Source organism: Hipposideros armiger, unplaced genomic scaffold (assembly GCF_001890085.2).
Source record: "Hipposideros armiger isolate ML-2016 unplaced genomic scaffold, ASM189008v1 scaffold_134, whole genome shotgun sequence".
NCBI classification, from domain to species: Eukaryota; Metazoa; Chordata; class Mammalia; order Chiroptera; family Hipposideridae; genus Hipposideros; species Hipposideros armiger.
This window is the reverse complement of record NW_017731484.1, coordinates 2,322,874-2,343,039: the sequence shown is the minus strand read 5'-3', so window position 1 is coordinate 2,343,039 and position 20,166 is coordinate 2,322,874. Positions and strand designations below refer to the sequence as shown.

At 47.6% G+C, this 20,166-nt stretch overlaps 1 protein-coding gene across 1 annotated transcript in view; it reads right to left on the bottom strand.

Annotated features, from left to right (window-relative positions):
* The window catches only part of NFASC (neurofascin), a 193,115-nt gene that overhangs the window by 84,458 nt on the left and 88,491 nt on the right, over positions 1-20,166 (bottom strand). Inside the window, exon 2 of the mRNA XM_019649618.1 lies at positions 15,357-15,465. Coding sequence (XP_019505163.1) covers positions 15,357-15,465 — 109 coding nt within the window. The remainder of the gene's footprint in view (positions 1-15,356; positions 15,466-20,166) is intronic.

Below are 20,166 nucleotides of genomic sequence, written 5' to 3'. Positions count from 1 at the left end.
TAAGGTTTTATTTTGAAGAAAGAATTCTATTAGTAAAACAAAGAACTGAAAACCCTTGTGCAACAGTCTAACTTTTCAAATGCAGAGCACTGTACTCCATGGCAATCATGCCTGGGTGCAACAGCAAGGCAGGGTGTGAGGAAGTGCACCCCAGGTGGGGATTGCAGGTCCGGGCTTCCCACGAGAGGATTTTTGCATTGAGCTCTCCAGGCTCAGGTGGCTCCTTGGGACTGCTTCACAATCTTCCCTAGCTCTGGTCAACGTCCCCCTCCCATTCTCCACCATAGCTGTTTTTGTCCTTTAGGTCTCTCCTAAAACGGGCTTGGAAAGAGCTCCGGGGTCAGGACCTACCTGCCCAATCTCATCTTTCCCACCCCGTCCTCTCACTCTCACTCACACTGAATTATTTCTAGTTTCATGAATAGTCCTGGCTTTTCACCCACCCCACTGAGATGACTATACAGACGATAGCCATACCATATATGACAAGAGAAGCCTGACTCACAACCGCTATAGCAATTGGCCCAGAATGGTCAGGCTTGGTCATTGACTACAAGCTGCCCTATGTTTTTTACCAGCACTCCCAACTCAAGACCAATCAAAGAAAGACAAATCTGCTCCCTTAACCAATCACTTAGGATGCCTCCAGCTGCTATGTCAGTCTGAGCGTACCTGATACCTTCCGTTTTTTCACTATAAAGCTTGCCATCGTCCCTCTCTGCCTTTGAGACTCTGCCAAATATAAGTCTAGTAGTGGTGGCTGACTGCCCCCCCGACCCACCCTGCTATAGCAAGCTCTAAATAAATGGCTTCCTCTTGCTCTCATTTGGGTGGTCTTTATTTCCACACTAACTTTACGTAAATCACTCTCTTTTCCTAGTCTGTTTTTCTGTTCTTTCACCCAACTCTTTGTTATCTTCTAGGCTCAGGACAGGTGACACCTCCTCTGGGAAGCCTTCCTTGGTTTCCCCGCACCACCCCTTGCCACCAAGGCTGAATTAGGTCCTTATTCTCTGTGCTCTCAGAGGATTCTGGGATATACTCATTGTAATGAGTGCTAGGTCTTGGTGTAGACTGTCGTCTCCCCAACTACAGGACGCCTTTCTTGAGGTTGGGGACAGTGTCTTATTCAACCTGCAGAAGGTCAAGCACACAGAGAACCTAGTGGCATTTACTGGATGTTTATAATCCTCCTTGCTGTCCTCTTCCCACCCACTGTACCTGTATTAGCCTGCTGGCGCTGCCATTACAAAATACCACAGGCTGGACATTTATTTTCTCACAGTTCTGGAGCTAGCAGCACAAGATCAAAATGCCAGCAGGGTTGGTTCCTTCTGAGGCCTCTATCTCCTTGGCTTACAGATGGCTGCCTTCTTGCTGTGCACTCACATGGCCCTTCTTTTGTGCACACACACATCCTGGGTCTCTTCCTCTTATAAGGACACTAGTCATATCGGATTAGGGTCCACCCTTACGACATTTAACCTTAATCACCTCTTTGAAGGCTCTGTTTCCAAATGCAGTCTTATTGCAGATTAGGGCTTCAATATAGGAATTTTGGGGGATCCACAACTGTATCCATATTTTTCTTCGGAGGATTCATCTCTACCCCCATTCCTACTCCCGTTCCAGGGATGGGCTCTGATGAGTTTAAGCCACTTAGTATCCCTGACCCTCTTACCTCTATGATTGATTTGGGAATGGACCTCCTAATCCAGCACGGGGCAATGTGCTTCACAGAGACTTTTGCTGAGACCTGCAGGAAAGATACGTTTTCCCTCTCTTCTGAAAAAGACCCAGCGAGGAACTCCCATAAGAGGGTAGGGGGATGGTGGGAGTATGGGGTCTCCAAGTGCAATGGAAGGGTGCTCCAACACCGCAGAAGCAGACAGAAGACACGGAAAGATCTGATCCTGTGTGTCCCTGTCTGTGTTACTGATCGAACCATTTCCCAAACCAAACCCTACGTGTGGACCTTTAAATTACACGTAGGTTTACATTAAAAATTCCCTTTGCTTTTTAAGCCAAGTGGAGTTGACTTTTTATCACTTGCAACTGACAGTGCTATCAAAATCAGAAGTGCCTCTAGAATGTTGGCTGAACACATAAGCTTCGCGCTGCCTCCGTTCTCTGTATAAATAAGTGTCCCTTCCTCCTGCCTCTGCCTGGACCCAGCCCTACCCTTCCACAGAAACCTGCCCTTGACCATCAACTATCTGCTCTCTCCTGAATTTCCAAACTCTTCTCAACTGGCTCCTGCCTCAGCAGAGAAACATCTTCAACTTCCTCTCCTAACAAAACAAAAAGATTGTTCTCTGTATTCCATAGCCTCTCTATATAGCTGAAATTTTTTTCCTCCGTCTCTTCTCATGCAAGTTTGTTTTTAAAAGGGTGGTCCATGGATTCTGACTTTACGTATTTAGTTCCCATTCATTCCTCATCCAACCACACTCCAGACCTCCTACTGGCCAAATACTGTGTTCTCAGTCTTCATGTGGCCAGACCTCCTGGAGGCAATAGCAACTGTTAACCACTCTCTCCATCACTCCTAATAGTCTTTCCTCCTTGACCTCTGAAACACCGTTCTGCGGCCTCCTCTTCTCTCTGGCCCTCCCAACCTCTACGGCAACACTAGTCACACTGCCGGATCCTCTTCTGCCTGATGTTCTCAGCGTCTCTGCAGGGGTCCTGCCCCTCCAGCTCTATTCCCCATCTCTGTTGGTGGTACCTACCCAAGTCACTTAAGCCAGACATCAGGAATCTCCCTTAAACCCACCTCACACCCAGGCACCAAGACCCTCGGACGGTCTCCTTCTCAGCGTCTCATTCCCCCTCCCTCTCCACGCTCCCACCCATCTTACCTTTGATTTCCATCACGCCTTATGGTCTACTGCAATAACCTCCCAACTGGTCTCCTTCCAATCCAGTCTCCATGTTGCTATTACAATGATTTTTCTAAGCCCCCATCTGATCATGTCAGTGCTCTGCTGAAAACTCTTCCATTATCACCCCATCAATCTGTTAAGATCAAAGTCAAGCTTCCAAGCGTAGCACAAATGGCTCTTGGCGATCAGGCTCCTGCAGGCCTCTCCAACTCCACCTAAACCTAAATGCTTCCTAACTGAATGACGTGTCATTTTCTAAGCACATCACACCATTTACTACCTCCACACTTTACACGGGCATCCTCTGTGCACGAAAAGGCCTTCCCCCCTTGTCATGTGGTTAATTCCTACTCAATCTTCAAGACACTATGCAATGCTCAGACATCTTCTGCTCAGTGAAGAATTCCCTGTGCTCCCCCCTTTGCCCCCCCATACACACACACACTGCTCCTAGAACCCCTGAAAGTCCATCTCCCCTTAAATCTGCCTCTAAGCCTGGGGCACACAGCACACTGTGGTAAAACCCTATGTTTAAACTAAAGGTTGGAGGCCTTTTCTGTAAATGTCTAGATAGTAAATATTTGAGGCCTTGTGAAGCATACAGTCTTTGTCACAACTAATGAACTTTACCATTGCAGGGTGAGAGTAGCCATGGACAGTAAGTGAGTCAATGCGCCTGGCTACGTTCCAATAAAACTTTATTGACAAAGCAGGCAGTGAGCTGGAAGTGGCTTAGTTTGCTTACTACTGGCTTAACCTTTCTCCCTCTTTGTGGAATCCTTAGGGCTCAGACCAGGCGCTGATCATTCTTCTGTCCCCGGTGACGGGCATGGTGCCTGGTAGGGGATATCTATGGAATGGAAGATCCAAGTAAAGGTCTCAGTTCTGCCACTTAATTTTTGGAAATTCTTGGTTTTCCAAGCCTCTTTTAAAATCTCAAAACTGGAAATAAATATTCCTGCTTTGCCTGCTTCAGATGGTGGTTGTGAGATCAAATGGATAATGCACAGGAACACGAAGCACGACACAAACGTAAGCGTTTTCACTACTCTTTATTGCATTCCTTCCTGATGAGCCCAAGTGACTCCACTACATGCAAGACCTGTATGTTTTCTCTGAATTGAGGGTAAACCTAAGTCCAAGAGGGAGCCTGTGGTCTGCCTGCCCAGTGGGTAGCTGGTCTGGGGCTTAGACACCAGCCACTCTCTGCCCTACAGCATCCTTCTGCTCTGGGTGCCAAGCGCAGGGGCGGCCACGCTTCCTCTCCCTATCACTCCGCTTGCCTTCTCCCAGATTCCACAGGTGTCCCTTCACAGGGGGTGAGAGAGTGTGTGCAACAGACAGAGGGCTTGATGGTCTCCAACGCCACCTTGGGATTTGAGGGTAGTTTCTGGGTTAAAATCAAAGGATCTGATGACTGACTGGTAGCGGATGATGAGAAGAAGAATGGCATCAAGGTTTCTAGGTTGGAAAAGTGAATTAGGATGATGCTAATAATTAGCTTCAAAAATACAGAAACGGAAGGCCGGCTGAGTGGCTCAGTTGGTTAAGAGCTTGCTCAAGAGTGCGAGCGAGCTCTGAACAACAGCGGTTTGATGCCCGGCTTGAGCTGAGCCACTGCTGAGCTGCCAACAGGCGGCAGGATGGCTCAGCTATAAAAAAAACAAAATACAGAAAGGGGACTAAATCTGAAAGTGGTTGGGGTGTGGGGAGATTATGAATTTGGAACTGAACACGTTCAGTTTGAAATGCTCAGAGCCATGAACAAAACAGTGCTGCAGGTCCTGGAGGCTGTGCTTCTGAATTAATGCCTAAGGACACACCAACAGATTAATGCTACAAGGCCACGTGCCAGCAATTAGTTCTTAGAATAAACTATCAAATGACTGGAAGAGTACTACAAGAAAGACTAAGGAATACATTCACACATCACTGTCACAGGATATTGTGGGGGAACAGAGAGATAATAAAAACCCAACAGAGCCAATGCAAAACAGCCATTCTGTATTAGATTAGAAGACAAAAACAAAACACAAAAAACACGGCAGGGCTTATTATCATAGCTGCCAGGAAGCAACCTGTTCGGAAATCAGAGAGAGAGGAGCTGAAACAAAAGAGGAAATAGAGGCACATCAAAATAAGGAATTGGGAAGGGCCAGGCATGGGAGATTTGAAGAGGTCAGATGGCTCCCACACTGGCTGGAGGGCTCCACACACATAGGCAGGGAGGACCTCTTCAGCAGGAATCCAGGACTGAGATGTAAGGTATTTCTCAAGTAATTTGTTCCTAATACAAACCAATTAACTTTTGAAACGATTTATACATAAATATAAATTGGAGTGGCTCAGATCACCACCATAACAATCACATGCTCCCTCACCGTCTTCTTTCTTGAAGGAGAGAGAAAGCGCAGTGTGTGTCCTGCCTGGGGCCATCCTCTATCATATTTGTCTCGGCAGCAAAAGCAGTTCAGGAGCTGGCCTAAGAGGCAACAGCGACAGTCTCTGCCTCGCACTCTGTGCCCTGGCGACCGGGCTCGCACCCCGTGCAGCCCCTCTCCCGCAGCATCTGCACGCTTCACAACGCGACCCCAACAGACCAGGTGCTCGCTGCCCTTTCGGCCATCTTTGCTCCCGCTTTGCCTAGGCTGGAAACACTACTCCCTTCCCTCTCCACAGTGCAAATTTCCTTCTTTGTCAAGACCCTAAGCAGTGACCTACCTCTCACTGACCCTGCTTTCCCACTGAAAGTGGGCTGCAATTTTCCTTGTGCCCCCAGCAAGCCAGCACGCTCTGTTCCAGCAGCCATTTCCTCCTCCTGGGGGATTAGTTGTTCCCACATCCATCTCCTCCTACCTCACTCAGACTCTGAATTTATGCGAGCTCAGAGTGCATATCTTGTCTCCCTCCGTAGTGAGACCTTGCAATAAATATTCGTGGGATGAGTGAACAGCCATCTTATCAGACACTTCCTATTACTGGCAGATACTTATCCCATCAACGAATCAGTATATTATAAATCCTTGGTTAATATCACCTAGGATGAAACTGTTGTTACGGTATAAGTCTGAGTAATAAAAAAATAACAGCAGTAATCGAAACTAATATCGATTCGGCAGCCTCTGACGTAGACCCTGTCCCTGCTCAGCAGACACACTCATCTCCTTTTTTTTCTGAACTCTTCCCCCTCTCCCTCTCAAAGCTTCCTGTCTGACCTCAGTCAGGGCCAGGCAGTTTTCTCCATCCCACAGGCAGACTCTCAGACTCCAGGGATTCGCCTGCTCCAGGCGCTAGCCTCAGAACTGCCGTCACCTCCACTTCCAGGCTCCCCATCCCCTCATCCTCAGGGCCTCTGCTTAGCTGCCCTGGGTTCTGAACTCCACCCTCAGCAGGAGGATTGTCCCGGCACTACAGGGGGGCTCGTCCCCCCTTCCCCTGCTGTTCCCCGATCCCCCAGCCACCTCCCTTCCGTCTCTCTCATGCCAAGGAAGGAACCATGCAACAGATGCTGACCCGAGCCTGCTCCACTCTCTTCACTCACAGGCATCTGAAGGCCAGGCAGGTTGGTTTCCTAGGAAACTCGAAATGCCCCCGACTGAAGATCATTAGCCTGTCCCAAATAGACAGAGTGCCAAGCAAGGAGAAGACAGACTGAGGGATCTCTGAAAGACGAGACTAAAAGGGGAGGCAGCCAGCAACTCCCTGGTCGCTTCTGCAGAGAGCACCGGCCTCACATCTCCCTTCACCCCCATGCAATGACTGAATGTCTCCGCATCTTGAAGAAAGTCTGCCTGCCGGACAGCACAATCCTGTCCCACCCGCTTTGGAAAAGCTGTCACTGTGCCACACCCTCGGGGCTCAAGGACTTAACAGTCTAGGAAAGCACTCACCAGCCTGCTTCTAGATCTCTGCTTCTCCCTGTGCCCAGGAGAGAGACCCAGCTCCCTCGCCAGTATAGGGTGGAACCAGTTGTCTTTTAGGATTTTCCAACAGCCACAGAAACCTCATATATGGGATTCAGCTCCCCTCCCCCCTGCTCCCTTCTCAGGGTTGGAAGAGGGTGGTCTCCATCTGCTCCGCGTCTGTGTTTCATGCTTGGCTCCTTTTCATTGTCAGGAGGAGAGATCTGGGAGGAGTGAGGGACTGTGTGTTTAACCACTGACAGAGGTCTGCTTGGTGGCAGTGGCAGGGGCACCTGGCATCCCAGCCCCTCCTGGCCCTGCCTCAGCTAAGTTCACAGAGGCCACAGGGTCTCAGCAGGAGTGTGTGAGTGGGGAAACAACAGGATCAGGTGGCCCTAATTCCCACCTGGGGAGGGGGACACCTGGGTTTAGGATTAGGGATTTGGCTGAAAACAGCTGTTTCCTGCTCAACACCCAGAACTAATCTATAGGTTGAAACCTGAACCACTTGGCTATTTATTAAGTCGGGGCAAGGGAAGGAGGGGGTGGTAACGAAGAACAGGGAAGAGACCTTTCTGTCAAGGTGACCACCGTGCATAATGTAGTGTTTACACCAGGGTCTCTAGGGGCGCAAAGCACTCACAGGGTGCCCTGGTATTCAAGCCACCAGGTGGGCTGAGGCTGGGGCCCCATGCGAAGGCTGCACCCACTGAGAAAGTGCAGCCCCTTCTAGGGTGGGAGGGGCACGGGCTGGCTGCCACTGCATAACTCACTGCTAGTCATTAAGCCATAGAGCTTGGACATGGAGACCTGCTGTGTTCTTTTTCATCACTGCATCGTGTGGGTCTACCACAAAGCTTTTAACTGTCTATTTGTAGTATACCTTTAGGTTGTTTATTTTTTCCCCATTACAACAATGCTGCAATGTACATCCTTATACATGTAGGCTGATACACGGTGGAAGTGGGATCGTTGAATCACCCGGTCTCTTTGACCCCAGGCCAGATGGAGCCTGGCACATCTTATCCTGGCATAGCAAGGAAGCTGAAAGTATACAGGTGGCCTGGTCCACAGCCCGGCCCTGCTGACAGCCCACCATACAGGCCAGCGGTTGCTGGGCACACTGGGAAGGACACTGTTGGTGATATAATCCAGCTAGCTTTCTAAGGTTCTTTGGGGCCGTGCTTTTCCTCCTTATTTTTGTTTATTTGTTCATCCTCCAAAGGGCAGGACTAGGAAACATACACGGACTGGGAAGATTCGCAAATGAAGTCAGTGTAGCTGCTGATTGGCTGATCTAACAAGCTGTGCAGGACTGGTTTAAATCAAGTCTGTGCATATCTGTTAATTTCCATTATTCAGGTCCACCCACTGGCCCTGCTTGGGATTAAATACACTCTCACCAGTCTCCTTCCTTATAAAGATGAGCAGGTAAAGAAGACCAGAAAGGAAGCAGAAGTTAACATGTAGCTTATGCAGGCAGCTTCCACTTGGAAAGTCGTCAGCGAAAACCAAAGGCCTCAGAGGAAGAGCAGAAAGCCACTCCCATTTGGGAAGGAATTCTGCTACCTCTGGGAAGAAGAAGAGAAGCCCTCACTTCTCTCCAAGAACCTAGCTTCTCACTGTCTGGGCTCCCCGTCTGCTACCCTCAGGGAGAAAGTTTCACAGCAATTAGACACATCTTTCTTCACAGTTGGAGAGAGAGGGTTGTGAAACTCCCATCTCCTCTCCAAGTGAGTGGAGAAGACACCCAGGGGAGCAGCAGCTGTCTCCCCGGGCCTGTCATTAAAGGGAAATGGCTCAGAGGAGGGCTGGAGGGGAAAATGCTCAGAAGCCGAGGTGCAAGGTCTCCAAGGGTGGTGCCCAAGATTTGAGCAGGATAAGGGGGGACCTGGTGGGACAGAAAGTGGAGACTGAACGCAGACGTCCAGAAAAGGAGGCTTGGATTTAGTATAAAAAAACGGAGGATTCCTCAAAAGGTGAAACAGTTACCCTATGACCCACAATTCCAAAGGGAAATGAAAACATATGTCCACATGAAAACTTGTACAGGTGTGTTCACAGCATAATTGATAATAGCCAAAAAGTGGAAACAACCCAAGTGTCCATCAGCTGATGAGTGGATAAATAAAATGTGCTATATCTATATAATGGAATATTATTCAGCCATAAAAAGAATGAAGTACTGATACATGCTACAACATGTATGAACCTTGAAAACGTCATGTTAAGTAAAAGAAGACACACACAAAAGACCACATATTGAATGACTCCATTAATATAAAATGTGGGGAATAGGCACATCTATAGAGGTAGAAAGTAGATTAGTAAATGCCGAGGGCTAGAGCAGCGGTTCTCAATCTGTGGGTCGCGACCCCTTTGGGGGTCAAACGACCCTTTCACAGAGGTCACCTAAGACCATCGGAAAACAAAAAGATATTTACATTGCGATTCATAACAGTAGCAAAATTACAGTTATAGAGTAGCAATGAAAATAATTTTATGGTTGGGGGTCACCACAACATGAGGAATTGTATTAAGGGGTTGCGGCATTAGGAAGGTTGAGAACCGCTGGGCTAGAGGAAAGCCAGCATTTGGGGGAGGGGAGTGACTGCTAATGGGTATGGGTTTATTTTGGGGGGGGGCAGTAATAAAAATATTCTAAAACTAATTGTAGTGGTGGGTGTCCAACTCTGAATATACTAAAAATCATTGAGTTGTATGCTTTAAATAGTTGAATTGTATGGTATGTGAATTATAACTCAATAAAGCTGTTATTTAAAATATAAATGAGAAAAAAGAATTACATTAGGACTTGGAAGACTGTTAAAAAATTGAGATACTGCAAAAAGGAAAGTGAATGATTAAATTAAAAAATGCAGTTCAAATGTTCAAAGGAATTGAATTAACTAAGTTTATTGATGGGATCAAACAAATGATTGTTGAAATTTATGAGACTTATGAAGAGAATTGAAAGTTTGTCAGTTGAAATGAAAAGTTGAAACAAATTAGGTTTCTTGGTTTCTTACTTTAATATATTGAATACTGATTAAGAAGAAGAAAAAAAAAAGACCTAGGGCTAAGTTCTTGTATCCCACCTTGAATAAGTCACAAACTGTTTAGTCCGTATTCCACAGTACATTTCAGAATGCTACAGAAAGAACAGCCCGAAACACAATCTCTGTACCTCAGTAGTTTTTCTAAAGAAAGACAGCTGTGCAACCCCCGGCCATCTCTGTTTCAAATGCAGCTTCCCTCCCCCAGGCACTGACCCATGGGCTCCTTGAGTGGGGTGTCCATTTGAAGTCCAGGCCACTGTCCATCTGCTCACGATGTCATTCATGTGAAGCTGCTTATTCTGCCCTCTATTTGTGGGATTCCAAGCCTGGTTTCAACAGACCAAGGTTCTAAAGCCATTTGAAAACCACAGGCTGGGCAGGCCAAGTGGCTCAGTTGGTTAAGAGCGCGAGCTCTGAGCAACAGGGCCGCCGGTTCGATTCCCACATGGGCCAGTGAGCTGCTCCGGAGCTGCCAACAGGTGGCAGGATGGCTCAGCTGGTGAGAGCACGTGTTCCTAACAACAAGGTTTCCGGTTCTACTCCAGCATGGGATGGTGGGCTATGCCCATCCACAACTAAGATTGAACATGGCAACTAAGATTGAGCTGAGCGGCCGCAAGCTGCAGACGAGCGGCTGGATGACAACTGGACTTGGAGCTGAGCTAGCTGCGCCCTCCACAACTAAGATTGAAGGATAACAACTTGGCTGTTCCCCTTCCCCAATCCCTCAAACACTGTCCCCCTTCCCCAATAAAATTGTAAAAAAAGAAAAAAAGAAAACCACAGGCTGAGTGTAAGCAGGAAAAAAACGTAACGGGGGCAAGGTTACAGGAGAAGATTGGGGTGAGGGAAAGAGATGTCCTTCCCCCTTAACCAGACTATGAGATTCTTGAGGGCGAGGACAATGTCTTCTACTTTTTTTCTGTGTCCTTCACAGGAACAAGCACCAACTCAAAGCAGAACAGGGCTGGGCTTGATCAGGAGAGGTGAACCCGAACTAGCTAGGAAACTACAAGACCAGGGGAATGCATAAGACATAAGTTCAAAGATGCAGCTTCAGGAGGAAGTGACATATACTCCATCTAGCATTTGGAAAGGGCATGGACTTGGAGCCACAAGCCTGAGTTTCAATCCCACCTCAGCCTGCTGTGTGGTCTTCAGCAATTTGTGTATTCTCTTAGAGCCTCAGTTTTCTTGTCTTTGAGTGGGATAGATACACTTATCACAAAGCTGTTGTGGCAATTATTAATTAACACAAATTAATTTGACCGAATTCATTTTAAATGAATTAATGGGCTAGTGTACATGTATAGCCTCTAACCCAAGACCTGGTACAAACTTGGCATTCAAAAATCACTGGTCCTTTCTTCTTTCCCTGAAGTTACAGCTGCTATACTGCTTTGTTACATTGCTTTGGAAAAGCTGAGCCTTTGAGTCTACAAATCTACTTTGTAGATCTACAAAATATACAATGCCTGTGCAAATAACCATACGCTGGCTCTGTGACCAAGGAGTTATTATTCCCTCTTAGCGCCAACATGTGGTTATCTCTAACAGGCACTGTTTACTTTGGACCAGAGAGAAAGGGAAGCTTCTGCAAGATCCCAGACCAGCCAAAGCAGCTCTGCCCAGGTCTCCTTAACCAAAGCACTTCACGCTCCCGGAGACCCCCACCCCTTATTCATGCCAGCCTCTTCCACCAATGCCCCATGACCTATGACGTCAACTGCACCTGGCTGGAGCCAGCCCCAGAGAGGGAGCAGGGCCAGTGCTCCAGAGGTGACTTCCATCCTGCTGGCAATACTGGTCTAGCTGCTAACATTCCCAGGACAGCACACCCCCACTTGGATTTTTAAAATTCCTTTCTGACGTGATAAGGGGGCACAGGGAGAACAGGACTAAGACAGCAGGAGGGAGCAGCATCTGTTCCTACTGTCCTCTGCATTTACATCCAATACAGACGTCAGTCTGGATCCGACTGCTACCCAGCAGGCTGCGACAGGCTGGAGGAGATGAGAAAGTACAGGAGCGTGGAGGAGGGGAGGTGGGACAGACAGGGGAAGGTTGTTTCCTGCATTACAAGACGCACCACCGTTTGTCTAGGAGTCTGGTGCAAAGTGCTGGCAGCTCCCACACTGACACCAGACACTGCTGGCTCCAGAGAACGCTGTGTCTTACGCCCTGAGTAAGCGAAGACACCAGAATACAGAAGGACCTCCCTTTGCTATAGCCTACGGTCCTCCCACTAGAAACAGCAACTCAGAGTGACATGCTGTTCCAAACCCAACAGCCCAGCCTCTAGTAAAAAGGTAGGGTTAGCAGGGTAGCTGGCAAGGCTGAGCGGGGTTGCATCACTTCAGCAGAAACAAGGCAACAGCACCAGCTATGAAGGGGAATAGCTTTCACTGCTGCCACCCATGTCCCCACACCCAGTCCCGCAGGTCTCAGCGCCTATAGGAGCAGGTAGCCAAGCACGGGCACTGCCCAAGGGCCTGGAATAAGTCCTGGGCAGGGGGTGGGAGCAATACGGGCCATTCCTAATGGAGCTCCATGGCCCCTCCCCAGTCAACCCAGAGCTGTGTGTCCTGAGCCCATGTTGTCCGTGATGGCCTGTTGTAATGTTTGTGTCGGGAAGAGGCCCACCTTCTCACCGACAGGCAGTGGGGCATAGGCGTGCGTGAGTGCAATTAACCGAATGGGTCCATTTGGGAAATTGAAGGCCTGGGGAAGCCGGGTGGTTTCTCTGCCTTATGTCAAAGGGCAGGTGTCTGCTCTGAGGGCCTGGTGAGGACCAGGAGCTGAAGCACTGGGGGTGGGGAGAGGAGGGGCGGAGAGATTAGTCTGAGTGAGAGAAGGTGCCTCACTGGGGCGGGAGGGGGAGGTGGAGTTGTGTGCTCCGCAGCAGATGGCAGTGGCCTCGGAACAAAAGGAGGAGAGCCAGAGGAAAGGGGGACCGAGAAACGGAGGACTGGTTTCTGTGAGGCTTCCGAAATGAAGGGACAAACTCAGATGCCCACCTGGAAGCTGCCTGGGGGCTTGCTCGGAAACGGTGATGCAGTGTTTCTAGGGAGACTTGGGGAAAGCCACCTGAAAACATACTGCAGCCCAAACTGAAAGAATCAGCTGTGCAGGTCCCCGGGCTGGAATGCGGGGTTCGGATTCAGGTGCTGGACTTGCTTCCATGTGGAGCTTTGAGCTTGTTCCTTCATCTTTCTGTATCTGTCACCAGGGAAATGTGGGTAATGAAGGGCCCTATTGCATTGGGTTATTGTGAGGACGATTAAGTGGGAAATGCACGTCGAGTACAGAACACAGCGCCTGGTGGACAGGGAGTACCCAAAATGTTGATTATTATAATGTTGATGTTGATGATGATGATGACGATGATCACCCTCTAAAGAAACCTGCATCAGCTCCCCTTCTCTCAGGACTTATTGTTCCCTCAATAGCCACATGTCCCTGGTTGTGGGCATTCTCTGCACTCTTTGTTCTTTTTTTTAAGGATGCTCTTTGGGTCTAAAAGTCCTCTGACGCCCCGCATGATGTGTGTGGTGCCTCAGACCACAGGAGGCAGTGCGGTGTTACAGCAAGGAAAACAGCCCACAATTCAGGGCATCTAAGTTCTAATGTGGCCTCTGTTGCTTATTAGTTTTGTGGACCTTAGAGAAATAATTTCTTGAGCCTTGGTTTATTCATCAGTCAAATGGGAAAGACACCAGTCTTGCTCACATCACAGAATTGTCGTGGAAGTCAAATTAATGTTAACAGTCATGCTGTAAAAATAAAGCTCTGAACCAATATTGGGGATTGTCGGTTAGATTTCAAATGTCCAGAGGTGCAAGTTAGAACAAGTTTGCCCTGTGTCAGGCAGGACATGGCAGGGCATGACTCCAGCTGCCAGCCAGGTGTGCTGTTGGTCGGTGATGTTGGTACCATCAGACAAGAGGGGCTCCCAGGTTCCTTAGGCAGGGATCCGATTAGGCAACCAGTGTTCGTGCCCAGGGCAGACTGTGGAAGGGTTGCGGGGGCGGGGGGCGCATAGGGATAGAAAGTAGAGAGGCTACATGAAAAAGTGCCAAGAAAGGGGCATGGTGACACAAAGCTGGACTAACTCCCGATTCTGTCACAAACAGGGGGCTCCTTTCCCACGGCTTTACATATCTTTACATGCCCATTAAAATAACCTGGTATACCACTTCTGCAATCAGCGTCCTCCAAACACAGTAAAATAAAAGAATGGTGCCCCTCCCCACCACTATCAGTCAGTATGTTCAAGTTCAATATCAGTACCAACGATCGGGTGAAAAAGCCCTGTGGTCAGATGGGTTTCCCAGGTGGTCCCCGAAGCCTGACATTGTTCCAAGCAAGTTACGGCCCTCACAGGGCCCACACACAGAAACTACCTTGACAGACAAATACATCTGAGCGGCTGTTGATAAGATAAATAATAATAACTTCCATTTACTGAACACCTACTACATGCCAGACACTGTGCAGGGCTCTATATGTTTAATCTTTAATTTAGTCTTTATAACAACGTGTTCATTATTAACCCCATTGTATAAACCAGAAACCTGAGGCCTAGAGCAGTGAGAAACTTTCCTACAGTCACAAAGCAAGTGGAGCTGGATTTTGCCCAGATCCCAAATCCATGTCATCAGCATTTTTGCTCCCACCTTTTCACCTCTGCCCTGCACCGCCCCTCCGCCCCATCTCCAACTCTTTCTTGAAGAACTGAGGACATCTGGAAAGGAAGCTGGAGCAAGAAAGAGAAACTGCAATGAGACAGGGATGCCCAAACTCAAGAATAAGGAAACCCTTCTTTGTTCAGGCCTCCAGGTCAGACACCTTCATCTGGGCAGCCCTCAGGCTACTAGCTTGTGATCCAATGTCAGTTACTCCACAGTTAAAATTGTAGCCCCTTACTTCTTGCATGTCCTCCCCTGTCATCCCTGGCTTAAGACTAAAACAGGAGTCCCTGAGAGCAACAGGAAATTCTAACCCAGAATGGAACAATGCAGACTCTTGACACAGGGTGTGACTTCAGTGATGTCAGCCTCAGCTGCTTACTGCACCCCGGACAGCTGTCCATCTGCCATGGCTCAATGCCCCGCCCAGAGGAGGGGTCTTCAGACTGCCCCATATGCTGGGGCTGTCACTCAGGTTGTAGAGGCCAAGCTAAGGGGGGAGGGTGTGGGTCACAAACAAAGCTGTTTCCTGAGTTTTCCATTAAGGTGGACAGTTGAGACAATGGCAAGGCTAAGGCAGCTGACAGCATCTGCTGGAGAAAAAGGAGCGAATACTCCCCCCCAGTGCCAGCCTCCTTGCAAAGGAGAGCCTTGAGGTCTGGCTCTGTGACCGACTCTAGGGAGAAAGAAGAAGTTGTCCCCTCAGAAGACTCCAGGGGCCAGGCAAAGAACCTTCTCTCTTCAAAGAGAAGGGGCAGGAGGCAAGAATTTCTCCCCACCCTCACCCCTCAGACATGAGCCCCAGGCCCAAGCCCCACTCACCCTCTCTGCCTCATTCAGCCTCCTTCTTGCAACACCAGAGGGGGCTCCCTCCCAGTCTGCAGCAGAAAGAGAAACTCCAGTGTCCCAAACTGCACATATGTCAATCAACCTGTCACAAAGCAAACACAAAGAAGAACCCAGGGTCACTCTAGGAGAGAAAAAGAACAGGCTTTGTGGTTTGCCAGTTGTTCATTCACTGGGAAATGACATCTTTGTCCACACGTATTTGGAAGATTCTGCAAAGCATAAATGCATCTCTGATCAAAGAAGTTCAAAGCACTCTGCAGAAATGGCACAGATTCTGCAAGGTGCCTAAACAGTAGGACTCTGGGTGGGGGCGGGAGGGAAGTCATCTCCCTCATTCATAAGATCATTTATTAGGGCACTGACACTAGTTGCTGATGCCTGTTCACCTAAAGGAGTAAAGCCGTGTCTCAAAGAATCTCTCCTACACCCAAGGGAGAATGTACCCATAATTCTCTCATTAATTTTCTTAACTTATTTAGAAGAACTATTATGTTTTTCTCCCCCATCTACAGATAATCAAACTGAGTTTGCCATAAATAAATCTATAACACATGGAAAGATCTAATTTTAGCATCAGGAGACGCGGATTTTAAGTTCTAGCTTGTTGTGTCCTTTAGGGTGGATTGCTTCCATACATGTGTCTCAGTTTCTTCATCTGTAAAATGGGGAGAAGGTAGAGTGGGTGAGACCCCCTGGGCCATTAGTAAGAATTATGCAGGTTCAAGTCCCAGCTCCAGTCCTTCTGGCCAATCATTTAACTTTTCTCAGTGTGGGTAATATGTCTCACTTAATGATTTGCTTTTTAATATTAAAATGTGGCTGCAGGAAATAGTAAAATCCACCTTTGAAGAGCGGAATGTGGCACTATCTATCAAAATAAGTATGCACTTACTCTTTGACTCGGAAATCCCAGTTCTAGGAATCTATTTGAAATATACCCTATATGCCCAGGTTGTAATCTCCAGGATCATTGTTAAGTGAAAAAAAAAAATTATAGGAAAAAGTGTGTCTGCTACCATTTACTTAAGAAAATGGGAAGGAATGCAAACATATATACGTATTTGCTTTATTAAAAGAAAAGGACAATAAATATAAAGCATTAAATAAAATTTAAAACGGGAAGAATGAGGCGGCCAGGGAGCAGCTGGACTTTTTTTTTTTTTTAAGATTTTTATTGGGGAATTGGGGGATGGGAACAGTGCTGGGGAATTGGGGGAAGGGGAACAGACAAGTTGCTGTCCTTTTGTTCTTCAGTCTAGTTGTGGAGGACGTTGCTTCACTGGCCCAAGTTGGCACCATCATTGCGCTCTTTCCAGGTGAGGCAGATCAGTCGCCAGCTTCTGGACGGCCGCTCACTGCGGCTTCTGGCCGCTCACGCTGGCTGCTGGCTACACATGGTAGCCCATGGCAATCCACTGCAGCAGTGGCTGCAGCCTACGCTGTCGCCGGCGACTCAGGGCAGCCCAGCTCCAGGTCGAGCTGTTGTTCAGCATCTTAGCTGTAGAGGGCAGTGTCACTGGCCCTCATATGTGGGATCCAAACTGGGGCTCTCTGGTGTCCCAAGCCAGCTCTTAACCATCGCGCCACTCGGACGGCCCGCAGCTGGACTTTTAATACACCTTGTTTTATAGATTTGCTTTGGAACATGTAAGTAGCTGACATAATTATAAAGCATAATTAATATTTTAAAAGAAATCCCTAAAATAAAAAGAAAACTCAACAAATGAGTCTATGTGTCCAAATGGTTAGCACAACTACACATAGAGAAATCAAAACACAGTAATTGGACTGTATATTCTTAGAGGGAAATACCCTAAGGATAAAAAGAACTGCTTCCCCCCCCCAATCTTAAACTGTTCTTAATAATCATATTATTGATGGTACCATGGTATTATTATTATGAGGCTTTTGTATGTGTATTTTGTGATAAATCAAATGAGTAAGAATATTGATGTTGCTTAGAAACAAGAGTTTCTTGTTGAAAGGAGATACAAATATCAGATTCTTGAGATGAGGCAAAAATTCTGTAGCCCTGACAATGAACTACAAGTATCAGTATGAACTCCATATGTTTTATCTTACACACACACACACACACACACACACACACACACACACACACACACACACAGAGTTTCCTAGCTCTGTTCACTGTAAGGCCTAGAAACAGGATCATTCTGATAGGAATGAACACCCCTAGAAATCAGATTATGAACACTAAATACCATCCCCCCACAAAGGAATCAGGCTTCCTTAGAGAAATGTCAGATGTAGCAAATGCATAAGATGAGCCTAGAATATCTCATCACATCAGAAAAGCATACAAAGTGGGCTGGCCGAGTGGCGAGATGGTTAGGAGTTGGCTTGGGATGCCAGCTCTGAGCAGCAGGGCCCAGGTTTGGATACCACGAGGGCCAGTGACGCTGCACCCTCTACTGCTAAGATGGTGAACAACAGCTTGACCTGGAGCTGGGCAGCTGTGAGTCGTAGGCTGCAGTGGGGCTGGCCAGCAGCTGGCATGCACTTTCGTGAGCTGCCGCGAGATGCTGTGAGCAGCCGTCCAATGGCCGGTGAGCGACTGCCTCACCCGGGAAGAGCGCAATGATAATACCAACATGGGCCAGTGAAGCGACGTCCTCCACAACTAGACGGAAGACCAAAAGGACAGCAACTTGTCTGTTCCTCTTCCCTGATTCCCCATGTCCCCCTCCCCCAATTCCCCAATAAAATCTTTAAAAAAAAAAAAAAAGCAAACAAAGTACCAAAGATTACTAGAGTCATGCCAAAAGAACTCAGAAGCCAACCCGGAGAAGCCTTCCCTGGTCAAGCTGAGCTTCAATCAGGACCATAACTGCAATAGAATGAAACATTAACAAATGTGTTTAAATCTTACAAACCCCAGTTAACACTTTAAAAAAAAACAAATAACCCATGAGTCACCTATTGGAGATGTTAGGGAAATACTTCATTATTTTAAAAACTGGTGAATAAAGTAAAAGAAGGGGTGAGCAGGGGTATAGCTGAGTCAAAATTGGCCTTGGGCTGGTAACTGTTGAAGAGAGTAACGGGTACATTGGGTTCATTATGTTATTCTCTTTTCTTTTATAAAACATTTTCAAAATAAAAATAAAATTTAAGTGATACAACAGGTTGAGAAATGGGAAATCATTAGGATGCTAATTCTTGAAATTCTTTTGAACCACAGTCACATAATTGGAACAAAATCCAATATGTTCCAACAGTATGATGACAAAGGATGTAGATATTATTATCGCCAGTCTACACTAGAGGAACTAAGTGTAAAGAATCCATTGAGTCAGGATTCAAGCCCGCATGTGTTTATCCAAAGGCCTACTATTTCACAGTTGCCTCTTCAATGTCTTCATTTGTATATCTGGGTTAACAAAACTTTCCTTGCCTATATGATGGTATTGGGGCACTGTAGTGAGAAAATATATGGGAAAGCACTTGGAAAACAATTCTTCGTACAGATATTTTATTGTCATTTGAAAATTGGGGACCAGATCTACCCTGTGGGGTTGCTGTGAGGATCAAATGAGAGCTGTGATTTGAAGCTAGATGGACAGATACAAAGACAGACAGCTGAGAACCCTTAAAGATGAATGAGATTACAATCACCACCAAAGCGTTTATCATCTCTCATAGGACTGCAGGGTTAAAAGACAAGTGGAACTTAGAACCCAGTGTATGGACTCTGTATTTGAACCAAGGATAGGAAGGTTCCCGGAAGGACACCTGATGCTCTGGGGAGAAACAGGGATCAAGAAAGACACCTGATATCCTGCAGGCTGCAAGAAGAATGCCTCAGTCACAGATCAGTGGAGCCCAGGGTCAGGTTGCTGGGTGCCTTGGGCACTGCCTCCAGATTCCAGGCCAGACACCTGCTGGCTTCCTCTGAGTGAGGCCTGGGCCAGAGGGGTATGGGCAAGAAAAGGCACTCCCAAGGACAAGAGGAATGCAAAGCATGTCAGGTTAATGACAGGAAGGAGTGTCTGGGATGCTCACCAGCTCCCAAACTGCTCTCTCGGCATTCATGTCTAATGTCTGCCTGGGGAGTATTTACAGATTTCTTCTCAGCAAATGTTTATTCTCAGAGTGTCATTCCCTCTGCCAGAGAATAAAAGCAGGTCTGGGGAGTCTCTAATATTTTCTTTCCTGGAAATTCTTTGATTGTATCAGTGCATATTTCTAAAGAAGCACAAAGTCAAACTTCTCCTGGTCCTGGTTCACAGTGCTTCCTCTCCTTGGATATTCATTCTGTGCTCAGGGAACAAAGGCTCATTTTATCTCTGTCTCTCTTTCTCTCTTGAAGTTCTTTTTTTTTTTTAGATTTTTTATTGGGGAATTGGGGGAGGGGAACAGCGCTGGGGAATCGGTGGAAGGGGAACAGACAAGTTGCTGTTGTTTTTGTTCTTCAGTCTAGTTGTAGAGGATGTCGCCTCACTGGCCCAAGCTGGCACCATCACTGCACTCTTCCCGGGCGAGGCAGATCAGTCGCCGGCTGGCCGCTCACACTGGCTGCCGGCTACACACGGTAGCCCATGGCAACCCACTGCAGCAGGGGACTGCAGCTTACGCTGTCGCCAGTGACCCACGGCAGCCCAGCCTCAGGTCGAGCTGCCGTTCACCATCTTAGCTGCAGAGGGCAGTGTCACTGGCCCTCACATGTGGGATCCAAACAGGGGCCCTCTGGCATCCCAAGCCAGTTCTTAACCATCGCGCCACTCGGCCGGCCCTCTCTCTTGAGGTTCTTACTTAAGCA